General features: G+C 36.1%; 1 protein-coding gene across 1 annotated transcript in view; it reads right to left on the bottom strand.

The window, feature by feature from the left end:
• Robo2 (roundabout guidance receptor 2) overlaps nt 1-13,447 on the bottom strand; it is a 1,235,714-nt gene that overhangs the window by 141,733 nt on the left and 1,080,534 nt on the right. The window contains 2 exon segments of the mRNA XM_037209998.1: nt 2,366-2,504; nt 12,759-12,879. Coding sequence (XP_037065893.1) covers nt 2,366-2,504; nt 12,759-12,879 — 260 coding nt within the window.

The raw sequence follows: 13,447 nt of genomic DNA, 5'->3' as shown, positions 1-13,447 counted from the left end.
AAGAATACAAGGCCAGCAATACTAAAGAACACTGTGAACCTATCAAAGACCAAAGATGACTGGAAAACATTCAACTAAACCCCAAAGTCTACAATTCCCAACTAAATACATTTCTTGGATTGTTCTCTTGAGCAGAAAAAGACAATAATAAAAATGAATTACATCCAAAAAATATTTATTCTGTATTTAATTATTTCAACATTTTTCATCACCTGTGACAAATATTTCATAGATGTAAGAAATAAGTGAAAGTGGGTTCAAGATGTACAGGCAACCCTGTATACATTTTATTATTTTTATAAATCAAAATATCCCCAAATTAAAACTCAGCTTTTAAAAATTATAGAATCTTTATAGTCTCAGCAATTTTGTTGTTGTTGTTGTTGTTTTGAGACAAGGTCCTTCTACGTAGCAGTGGCTTTCCTAAGCCTCACTATGTAGACCAGGCTGGCCTCAAAATCACAGAGACCTGTCTGCCTCTGCCTTCAAGGTGCTGGGATTAAAGGTGTGCAGCACCAAATCCAGTTTACAGTCTCGGTAATTTAAAACTAATCATTGCCAGTATTCCTTTAACTTCTGTTAACGTTTAAAAATGCATGTAATTTGGTCTCTAATTGGATGAAAAATTTTACTATACATATTGATGTGGGTACCAACAATCAAATTATCTAACCCCACCTCTGTGTGTGTGTGTGTGTGTGTGTGTGTGTTGGAGTAGGGATGGGGTTTCTGGTGCATGTGAGTACCCATGGGCCATAGAAAAGCCCTGGCTGTAATCCTCAGGTGTTGTCTAACTTACTCTAACTTTCTTGCTTGCTTGAAACTCCCCCTGCTGTGTAGGCTGGTTGGTTACCCAGGGAGCCCAAGAAATGCACCTATTTCCACCTCTCTGTATCTACCATTAGAGGACAAGTGTGCATGTGTTACCATACCCAGATTTTTTACTTGCATTCTTACAGGGAACTCAGTTCCCTGTATTTTCAGGGCAAGTTCTTTCTCTATCCCTCTGGAATTTTAACTTGATTCTCTAATGAACAAGCATGGGGACTCTCACAGTTACGAGACCCTTCTTATAATGTCATTTATTTATAGGCAGATATCTGATAGCAAAGTGACAAAAACCAAACAAAGAGTTGACTTCCTGGGCTATTTAGTTATTTGATTTGAGTTTATTTAGTCAGTTTGTTGAGTAACTACTTGAGTTGAGATTTACATCAGATGCATAACTATAGATTACCAAGAGGCTCTCAATACTATTTAAATGCCTGGTCCCTTTAACCCCAGTGTTATTGAGGATATGCATTTAGAAAGAAGGCACATTTTTATGGCCCCATAGAGTTCAAAATTGAGATTTTTTTTAAAGTTAACATGCAAATTTCAGAGTCTCTTCAGTGGCAGAGAATGTGTATAAAAATATTCAGCTTCTGTAAAAGCCTGTTCAACTTCAAGCTGTTGAGTGAAATCAAGTACCTCCAGACAGAGACCCTCGAGAAACGACACACTGTGCAATTGTATGCAGACAATGATGGCATAGGCGTGTGTCAGTGGGTAGAAATGAGGGGAAGGCAAGGGGAAACAAAAATAGAGCTAGTTCTGTATAGGGAGAGAAAAGTAGAATAGATTCTTTGATAACAGATAGAAAGGCATTTGTTTGTTTGTTTGATATCTCCCTATCATTGAGATGAAGGCTTGGCCTACCTCACCTGCCTGGAAAGATCTTCAACTAACAGAAAAATTTAAAAAATGCAAACAACCAAGTTATTCTTATAAAAGATGATAAGGAATTTTGGAGATTTGGGAAATGGTGTGGTGGAGAGATTGCAACTGGTAAAAGAAAAATGACACTAATGGAGGAGAACCTGTCTCCAAGGGAGTGCCAGGAACTCCCTGAGGACAACCCACCTGGGAGGTCATCTTTCTAATGCAGACTCAGCTTGTGGCTCTCTGGCTTACATAAATCCCTAATGTCAGCTGTACCAGCAGTCCTTTGTTATAGATACTCTGGCCATTCAAGGAAGGCATTTCAGGTTAAATACCATAAAAACAGGGCACACAATGGGGGACAATTGTGCACAGGTGGCCATGAATTCAGGGAGCCATTAACAAACATACATATAGCCAGGAGAAAGATAATACCTCAGGAATGTGGGGTATTTGGCCATGATAGGTAGAGTGAAAGAATTAGGCATTATTGTGGATTTCCATTGAATGGGTGACTTGGTAAGTCTACAAGTGTGATATGCACACAGTAGGCATGATCCCCAAAATAAAAATCACATCTGAAAGCTATCCAAGATTAAAGGGTTTTTGATGGTGGAACTATGAACGTTGGTGATCCAAACATTCTTTCAGGTGATGCACTTACCTTCCTCTTGGCAAGTCTGCATCATCCTTTTTCCACCTCACAGTTGGCTGTGGATCTCCCTGGACCTGACAACGGAATTCTACCGCCTCTTCTTCTAGCACCACCTGGTTAATTGGCCTCCTGAGAAATGTGGGTCGTTCTTGGGGAGGAAAAAGACATAAAGTAGTAAATCAGATGAGGCATGCATAATTTATGAAAAAAATTGAAAAAATTCAAAAGTTATATAGTTTATTCATAGTACACACAGACTTAACTCTGATTATCGCCCATATATTAGATAAAGACTTATCAATCTAATATAATTAAACAGAAAGATTTGTTTGAACATAAGAATCAATATGGTTTCTGTATAAGACTGCATAACTTCCTGGGAAAGATATGAAGTTGGTATTCAATGAATCTGAACCAAAATAGGTGAGATTACCATTAAAAACAAACAAACAAACAAACACTAAATTATAAACAGAGAGTTTAAATGATTACTCTTTCTCAACTGTGAGTCTGTAGTCATCCATAGTACTGCAAAATTAGCTTCTGTTAGGTACAGTCTCTTAATCCAATCCAGGGGTCAAGGCAATGGCTAATCTTACTCCAGTCTCTGACTTTCATTGCTAGAATTAAAGAAGAGACTCATTCTCCATGGACATGGGCATTTATGTGAATCTGGGGACTTCTAAGCACTGAGTTATCTTCCTAGCCCCAACTTTTTCCTTTTAAATGGTGGGAACAATGTGCCTCAGCTCTGTATTTTAAGCATAATGATGCTGTGTTATTGTTTCTGCAGTAATTAGACAATAGGATTAGTATATCTTTATAAGTGTTCCAAATGTTAATACTACATTAGCATAGGAAGTGAGATGGGCATTTCCTATGCTGTTGGATGCATTCATCCAGAGCCTGTATTAACCCCCTGCCAACAGAGAGGAAACCACTAATAACATCACTTGAGACTGAAAAGTGATATTTCAAGAAGAGACCTTCTCTGTTCCTCTGATGTTAATGGGGGCATTGTACCATAACCTGGCCTATAGAGGAACAAACTACAGCACTATTTTCAATCATTAGGCAAATGTGAATGTGGCCTCTCCTACCCCAGGCTCCAAGCTTAATGGCTTGTAAATAACCAGCAGCTTTGTTTCATGAAGAAAATGGTGGGGAATGAAGCTAGCCATAGAGTCAGGGCCATGGCTGTGAAGGGCATGTGGAACAGCTCGAGGAGGACAACAGGCTGATGGAAGGAGAACTGTGGATGGATTCTTATGTGCCATAGCAGAACCCTTCAAAAAGTAAAGGACAAGGATTGCATTGGCAGATCCATGAAAGGTCAAACAGAAGAGAAAAATAAAATGTGTTCAAGGATTACTGAGGAAAATTATTTCATTACAAACTGGCAGAGATTCTGAAGTTTTAATAAAGACAGTAGACTTAAGAGATCCAAAATGAATTTTCCATCAGATGAGCAGGAGGGAATATAAAGTATAGAAGGATTTTTAACCAATTGAACATATTGGTAAATATGGTGTGTTTGTCAGTGTAAATTCTTATGAGAAAATAATCCTTGCGTTAAGTAGGGTTTATGTTCCTTGAAGTCAAACTAACTCTGAATCAATTGTTAAAGGAAGTTGCATATGCAATAGTAAAAGAAAATAAACACAAATATGGTAATTTAGTCTGTAGCTACAGCACTTAAGCTAAAACAATATCTAAATAAGGAACCAAAAGTACAATTTTATGCATGATAAAAATTCTCGTCAAAAATCAAATGCAGCCGGGTGGTGGTGGCACACACCGTTAATCCCAGCACTTGGGAGGAAGAGCCAGGTAGATCTCTGTGAGTTCAAGGCCAGCGTGGTCTACAGAGCGAGATCCAGGACAGGCACCAAAACTACACAGAGAAACCCTGTGTCAAAAAAAAAAAAAAAAAAAACAAAAACAATTAAATGCCAGTTCCTTTTAGAAGGTAAGATGTTAACATCATGTTAACTGACAGCAGATAGAGGGTCTTCTCCACATGAATAGTCAGTAAGAATGAAAAAGTGAGCACATAACCTAATGAAGAAGAGTCAACACTCCTAATACTGGAAGATATCCCTAAATTCATCAGAAGACAGAATGATACAAAAAATAATATTTACAAAGATGACAGCATTGCTAGCAACACTGGAAAGTAAGAGGGTTTGTATAAATTATTATAAATTAATATGCTAAAAATCCATTGACACTGGAATCAGCTATAGTGCTAGAGAATGCTAGAATATGTTGTAAAGGCAGCTAGGCACCTCATGTCAGATTTTCATAACATTATGCTGAGTATAAATTACAAAGCAGTTCCACACATGTTTAATAGAACACAACACTAGTTCTATTAAGGTACATAAATATTACTCCCAGGCAAATCTCTGAGTGTTTTCCTTAACAGGTTCCAATCACAGTATTGTAATGAATTTAATATAAAAGGCTGAGTTTATATTATAAACATTTCTATTATTAGTTTATATTATATCACAGAACATGGGACATAGGTTTCTTAAATACTTTTGGTTACCATACATGGAGGAAAACCCATCATTTTTTATGGTGATGTGGGGAAGCACCTGAGTTATAATTTCAAGGAGAAGGCACGATAGTTTTTCTGATTTACCTCACAGGAGTAGATACCTTCATACAGATCTCCCTCTTTCCTTCTGCCTTCAAGCAGAGTCCAGTTGCTATGTAAATAGATAATCACAGGAAAGCAAGTTGCATACAAATTTGAAAAGTGTGATATTGGACACTGGTATACTACAATTCAATTGAAAGGGGAAAAAATGGAGGCCAAGAATAACTAAGACGAAAGTCACTTGTCTAACTACAGCATAGCCAGATGGGTTTTATGCTTCAGTATCTCAGTTTACCTGCCTGCCCACAATATAATGTAACAATTTATTGCTGTATTGGACTTTGTTCATACATTTATAAAAATTTATTACTCTGAGAATTCCCATAGCAATATTCAAATAAGCGCTTCTGTATTATTCATCATTATAATTGTATTATATTAATTTTTCTGTACCTACTTTCTGATTTGTGGTACATATAATTGTCTATGGAAATAATGATTAAAAACTGCAGGTTTCATTAACATAGCATATATTTAAAGAAAATTTGGGGAAGAAATACTTCTCTTTTCCATTAACTAAGTTTTATTTTTCTGGATATATATGAAACAGAAACATCAATATTAAAGACTAAAAAATTGCATTCAAAATGGAAAATTCATTTTTAGACATTTTACATTGTTTTTTTCTGCTATTACCAAAGTAAGCCCTCTTTAGATACAAACTACAAAGCCAAATAGAAGTGTCTAAGGTTTCTCTTTTTGAACTAAAATAATCTGAGGGGGATAAAAACAAAAAAAGGAAAGCCAGGGGAGTAAGAGGTAAGAGTAAGTTGATAACAGTATAATCTAGTGAGAAATAAGGATAACATTTAATATCCACTAATGTCCACAGAGATTGCACCCATGAAACTCTGAACAATTAAAATAAACAAGTGTGGAAATCTTGATCTATTGAACAAGCCAACTTAATTTTAAGACATGTCAAAATGAGGCTACTGATTTTTCCATGGTATCCCCTTATGTCTGACCACATATTGAAAAAGCTGGGGGAGAAATCTCTAGAGCCATCTGTGGACTGCTTATCAATTAGATTCAAGTCCTCCTATGTCTGCTGGTCCCTAATTATATAACTACGCCATGATCAGAGGCAACTTCTTTGCCAATGCAATTAACTTTTTTTTTTCTGTGAGATTAACTGGATTTGAATCACCTGCATAACTTGCTCGCAAGGTTAATCTCTCTGGAGATAACAGTGTTGTTTGCCAGTGTGTTACCCTGTAGAATACAGCTCTCAAACAGCCCTGTCAACCTAGTTAAAAATCGGCATTGTAGAAAACCCAACTTTACACGTAGCTATAATTAAATCTAATGTCTTCTCTCACTGCAGTCATGTCAACATTATTCAGAGAGAAAACTATTCAACTTTACACAAAATGCCTTGAATCCAATGGGCCTTTGAATAATCTTTTCTTGTTTTTATGCTACAGTGAAGAAGAAATTAAGTACCCAGGTAACACAGTCTCCATTTCAACTGTATGCAGTCATTGAGAGTGGCTGTAAAATTCCCAATGACTGTGCCATGACAGTTATTTCCTGAATGACCTTAGCAATTTTAAGGTAAAATTCACTTGACATTGTAAAAGCAGTACTGTGGCTATAATTGCGTAGGTGGGTTTGTTTAAGTCCTGTAAGAAGAAAACTATGTAATAAAAGGACATTAGAGCTAACTGCTGCTTGTAAACCTTGCCTTGACTTTTTATCTGCCCTAGTAAGAACTGCCTCGGAACAGTGCCTGTAAAGTATAAGGAAATCATCAGATGGTTAGCTTCACAGGCCTCCTTTGACTTAACAGTGTATGTCTAATGGGAGGGAAGCTAGATAACCATTGGATGCTATTACTGTGCCCTTCCACAAAACTTGGTGATAACGGTCAGGCTCCCTGGATGTGATGATATAAATTCTGACTAAATTCATTTATTTTTGACAGGAATTTTCACTCTCGGAAGCAAAGACCAAAAAAATAGATAAAATTTGGAGGAGAAAATTCTTATGTTTTAAAAAACAATTATTTTATGGTTTTGTTTGTTTGTTTTTTTGTTTTTTCGAGACAGGGTTTCTCTGTGTAGCTTTGTGCCTTTCCTGGAACTCACTTGGTAGTCCAGGCTGGCCTTGAACTCACAATGATCCACCTGGCTCTGCCTCCCGAGTGCTGGGATTAAAGGCGTGCACCACCACCGCCCGGCCATCATGTTATTCTTGATATAGAATGTGAAGGGCCATTATAGAATATGCTTCCTGTGATCAAATTTCATCACTGTCCTGAAGCAGTAAAACGGGTGCTTCAGAAATATGCACAAGAAAGTACTACATTGCTTCTATCAATCAGGATGATTTATTCAACCATATAGTTTGAATTGTTACATGAAATCTGCAGCATATATATATGTGTATATATATATATGATCAATATTTCTTTTTAAGTTTTTGTTTTTATAAGCATAAGTGTTTTTCCTGCATGCATGTCAGTGTACCATGTGTACCTGGTACCTAAGGAGGTCAGGGAAGGAGATCCCCTGGGATTGCAGTTACAGACAATTGTAAAGTGCCATATGGGTACTGGAAATTAAACCCAGGTCCTTTAGAAGAACAGTCAGTATTCTTAAGCCTGAGCCATCTCTCCAGCCCCAAGATATAGATATTTCCTAAGGTTTTTGAGATAGCATCATTATTAACTTTATCTCTTCTGTTTCAGCTCCTTTCAACATATGAGCCAATTTTCTCATCTAGTGTCTAAAAAAGTTCATCACAAGCCCATGTCTCAGTCCTCATCCCTCATGAATTGACTAGTTACTAGTAGGCAAATACTGACTGAAATTCATGAGGTGACAAAGTTGATGATATTCTTTTAATGGTTGGATGTCAATACATGATATGCTATTTGAAGAAATCCTTCTTTGTCAAATCAGAGCCATGGAGAGAAGAGGTACATGGAGAGGAATTATGAGTTAAGAGAGGTAAATTAATACCACAAAGAAACACCTATAATTCAAGTGGTGTTATTTAGAATTGTGGCAGGCAAAACCAGCATAGTGGCATCTGCCTGCCATCCCCAAAACAGAAGGCAGGGACAAGAGGATTGTGACTTTGAAGACACCTTGAGCCACGGAGCAAGACCTTGTCTCAAAAAGAAAAAGAAGCAAACTTTGCATCAGACAGAAAAAAAACACATGAAGCAAGCACAGATTACTATCAACAGGATACACAGAAAAGGAAAGATCCAGAATTTTAACATGTACATCATAAATACATGCTTCATAGAAGCCAAACAAATTCCACAATAGTGAATAGAGTTGTTTTGGTTGAGAGATTTCTGATTTTGACTTTTTTGACTAGCATATAAATAAATGAGGTTGTGGAGGAATGCCAAATCAAAGCATGCCCTTGCAATGTGTCAGAACAGTGATCTAAGGACACACTGCTAAGACTTTGGGGGAAAAATAAGTAAATCCAAAGACCCTGACTAGATGCAAAAGTATGCCAACACAGTCACAACAGACTTCCCTAGAGGAATGGAAGGGGCTAAACAGCTTTGGAGAGACACTTTCAACAGAAAATTAAAGAATTTTGACACTATGATTTTGCAACTTAAATTTCACATAGAGTAAAGGCATATGGATTTGGGATGTGTCCTGAGCTCCAGTCAAGCAGAAAGCAATAGAGAATTACTTCTGTAAACAGGAAGTAAAGAAACAGATACAGGATGCTAGGCATACAGAATCTAGCATCAAAGCAAAGGAGGCAAAAGTCAAGTTGGAGATTCTGGAGCAGAACTGAATGAACAGAGAGTCTGGGATCTCCAGGACAGCTATTATGGGCGAGTATATATTGTTGAACTGTGAAAATTAGAATGTAGTCTTTACCATTTCAAAACAACCAGAGGAGAAAATGAATCACGATGCAGTAATATTTACTTCACAGGTCATAATATCTACATGGTTAAAAATAACTGTTTAACAAGTGTTTAAAGTATGTGCATGTACGTGTTTGTATTTGTGGGCACCAGGGTACCCATGGCACACACATAGAATTCAGAGGATAACTTTGGGTGTCAGTTCTCACAACCCATCTTGTTTGAGACAAGATAAATCAGGCTAGCTGGCCTGGATGCTTCAGTGAATTCTGTCTCCTTTCCATCTTGCTATAGAGAGATTGGAGATGTGAGTTACTCTGCCTGTTTTATATGCATTTTGGGGATTTGAAATCAGATCCTTATGTTTGCATGATAAACTCATTATTCACTGAGGCATCTCTCTAGCTATCCAAATTTCAACATTAGTAGCATGAATGATTCTAAAGAGAATATACTAGAAAGAGGTAGATAAAAGAAGGGTTAGAAGGAAGTTATAAATTGATCAAATTCCTATTTTCTAAAATAGAATATAGAGTAATGTCATAATTAATATATAAGACATATACTAGAAAAACATGTTTAAAATATTAAAATGAATACCCAAACGGGGAAGGGAATAAAAGAAACTTGCAAAAGTAATCAAAGATGAAGAATGTGCATATACCTCTTTGTGTGTGTGCGTTTGTGTGTGTGTGTGTTTGTGTGTATGCATACATGTATTCATGTACAACCACGTGCATGTGAAGGGTTCTTAAGGAAGCTGTAAATCAAAACATTTCAGCATATTATTTTGGTTTGTAATACCTATGATATATATTAAAATTTCAATGCTCAAAACTTATTTTGTGTATTATTTTGATACATTTAAAAATCATTTAGAAAACATATGCTTTACTATTAGCTATTTTTAATAAATAATTTTCAGCTTATAGGTTGTATCCTCCAATTCTAGTTTCTCTGAGCATGTTTAGGATCTTCAGAGCTTAACATAAGCATTAATGATCTATAGAATGGAGAGTAGGGATGTTCTTTATGAAATGCCTAGACTTTGTCATAGAGGACAGTGTCATTTCAGATGCGATTTTTAGATTTGATAATGGGCACATTCTGACATTTAGACTTGATAATGTGCACTTGAGGAGGAGGTTATCTCATAAACCAAAAAAATGATTGCTGACGAACAAATAGAATAGACCATTCATCTGGTACTTAAAATCAGTTTACTGTGATCACACCTTTGTAAAAACAGCACACATTAAAATGAAATGTCCAAACTACATTTCCTAGAACAAGTCTAGTCGTTGAAGAATAAAAACAATGAAAATTTAATAGATACCTTTTGCAGTAATGTTGATGACTATTGAATAAGAAAAGAACTTTATTTTTTCTTTGCTCTCCTTGTAATTCATAAGTGAATGATATTTCTTGAACAGTCAACATCACCAATTACTTTTTCTGTAGACCTTCTCGAGTAGAGCTAGCATTCCATAGCTGGAGAAGGACAATGGTAGCCAAAGACCTTAAGGTGATCATGCAGCTATGTGAAAATAAAGCTGAGCAGGTGGACTGAATAATGTAAACCAGGTTTACAAACTTAATTCCAAAATTACAATATTCAATAATGTTGAAACAAAAGGCAGTTCATTTAGATGTAGATATTATGACCTGTGAACTAAATATTACTGCATTGTCATTCATTTTCTCCTCTGGTGGTAAGAGATTCAAATGTAATAAATGAGGTGGGTCCCACTGTTTACCTTTTTTCTCTAAAATTAGCACAGCAATGCTCTCTCACACAGGACTCACAGCTTTGATCAGTCCAACATTTCCCTATTCTATTTTTTCTTTTCCTCAATCATTTAAAAATTATATATATATATATAACTTTGCCAACTTCCTCCAGATACCCCCTCCCTCAATAGTTTCATTCTCTCTCTCTCTCTCTCTCTCTCTTCTCTCTCTCTCTCTCTCTCTCTCTTCTCTCTCTCTCTCTCTCTCTCTCTCTCTCTCTGTCTTTCTCTGTCTCTTTGGTTTGTCTGTCTCTCTTTTTCCTGTGGTGTTGTTTTGTTGTACATAATGGGATTTCAACTTTCCTTTAACTTACTGTATATAAAACCCCTCAGGTCAGTTTACACCATCAGATAACTGTTTCTCAGCTCTCTAAATCAATTCTTCCACAGGAACTGCCTCTAGATAAATTTAATCTCTTGGGTTCGTAGCTATTTTTAAAATAATTTAGAATTTGTACCACAATTCTTGACAGGCTTAGAGGTCTCTTGCAGTTCCCATAATGTCTTTAGGGAAAGTAGGGTAAATATTTCATAATACAAACACATTACTGGTAGATCTAATTGCTCTGGTAATGACATTGAACCCTTTCAATTTCCCTCTGAAGACAGTCTATAATGCAATGTTTTTCTACTCAAGAGCTTGTGGTAGTTACAAAAAAAAATAGCAATGAGTGTTTCTTTAAATAGAAGAGCTATATTTGTGGGCTTTCAATGCTGATATTCAGTGGCCACTAATTTTATATCTTACCAGACAAAACTGTATTTTTTTTCATTACTGTGTAGAGGGAGTTTTAAGACTCTGAGAGGTGACTGCATACAATTTAGAGACAAACTTAGAGTTATCTGGACTAGGTGGACGGAAGTCTACAAGCCTACATTGAGCAAGGTTATATTTACTCATTTCTTTAATGAATTATGGGATATTTCCTGCCTTTCTCATTTGAGACTTCAGGTGAGCGAGTTATCAAAGGGAGTATTATCAGAGATTATTTAGCATGCAGAACATTTAAGAAGAGGCCTTGAGCCTTCATTGAAAAAATATAACCAAAGGGGTATCACAATATCTGTTTCTACCTCGATGCTACTATCCTAAGAGTGGATAGTACCTCTCAAGCTGCAGAAGATGCTCCATTGGAGACCTATGTCAGACTTCAACAGTGTACTTGGGCATGTCCTAGAATAATGACCATAAGTAAGGACCTTGCCATAACATGCAAAGAATTAGAAGAGATATTTTACTGTCAGGGAAAAATAATTTAATAGTTTACATATTCTCTTAAATTTTAGGGTATTATGACATCAGAATGAGTAAAAATATCTGTTAATATGTATTTAAATCCATGCGCAAGTACACATGTGTATGTATATTATATAACATATGTTTGTATGTATCTAACACCTGATAAATATATCAAAAGAATGAATGATGAGCACTGGACAGGTTTATTATTTCAAATCGTCTTAGAAATAGTGTAGCTTTTAACATTTTGATGACAGACAATACCTTAAATACATAAATAAAGTAGATATATTGATGTTTCTTTTTAAATTTGACATTAAAGTTTTCATCATAAAGCCCCCCAAAACCCCAATTCTAATCTCTATTGATTATTCCAGTTAATGAGTAATTGTTAATATATGTCCTATATTTCGGTGTTCACAAAATTGTAGCTGTTAACAGTTTGTGAGGACTAATATTGTCAGTCTGACAGGATGTAGAGTTATTGAAAAGACCAACTTTGAGCTTGTTCGCGAGGGAGCTTTCAGATTAGGTTAACTGAGGTAGGAAGACCTCCCCTAAATATGCAAAATACCATCTTATGGGGTGTGGTCCTGGGCTGAGTTGAAAGGAAAAATGGTAACCAAGCAGCAATGTTCATGTCTCCTTACTTCCTGACTTTAGATGCAGTACAAGCAACCAGCTGCACTACAGTATTGTCACCAGGACTTCTCTGCCACTGTCGTGTGCTCCCCCACACCCCCCCACCCCCACCTCCATCCCCCGCCCCAAAAATGCTCCTTTGTTCAGCTGCTTCTTGTCAAGCATTTGGCCACAGAAACAGGAAAAGTAACTAATAATTTAGAGAGTTTTACCAAAGACAGTCAGCTCTGCGGGGTCGCTGTCTCTTTCTCCCACCATATTGGTGCCCACACAGGTGTACATCCCTGCATCACTTTTCCTGGTATTTGAGATCATCAGTTTCCCACCACGGATCTATACAAAATAAACAAAAGAAAAGGAAACAAAAAGGAAAGAGGCTCTACTTAATAATTTTGAACATTTAAGATTAGCCAAATTTATTGCTGAAAAAAATAGTTTTATTTTTCATAGAATTTAGATTATAAGTAAAATGGCTTGTATAAACCATTGAATTTTGAGATGGTTTGATAAATAGCAAAGGTCAAAAAATATATTTTTCAAAAGAACGTACTCAACACAAAACCTTTAACTAAAGACCAAATTCTCATTGGTTTGGTAACCCTTCATAGTAATAATAAAGGCAGAAACATGAGTAAATATTGCAATCTCTACCTTCCATTTATATTTTATGTAATATTGTTTACATAATTAAATATCTCAATGTTTACATGGCGTGAATTCATATTTATAAAAACTATATATTTAAATATAACAGACAACACATATGATTTTTTTGTTGAAATAATGTTGTGGGATAACCTTTTTGTATACTGTAAAGATGTGTCTTTGCCAAGGTGCCTTCTGATTGGTTTAATAAAGAGCTAAATGGGAAACATCTAAGCAGAAGAGAATAGACAGTATT

This window comes from Peromyscus leucopus, chromosome 12 (genome assembly GCF_004664715.2).
Source record: "Peromyscus leucopus breed LL Stock chromosome 12, UCI_PerLeu_2.1, whole genome shotgun sequence".
NCBI lineage: Eukaryota > Metazoa > Chordata > Mammalia > Rodentia > Cricetidae > Peromyscus > Peromyscus leucopus.
The sequence above is the reverse complement of the archived record's forward strand: the minus strand, read 5'-3'. Positions and strand labels throughout refer to the sequence as shown.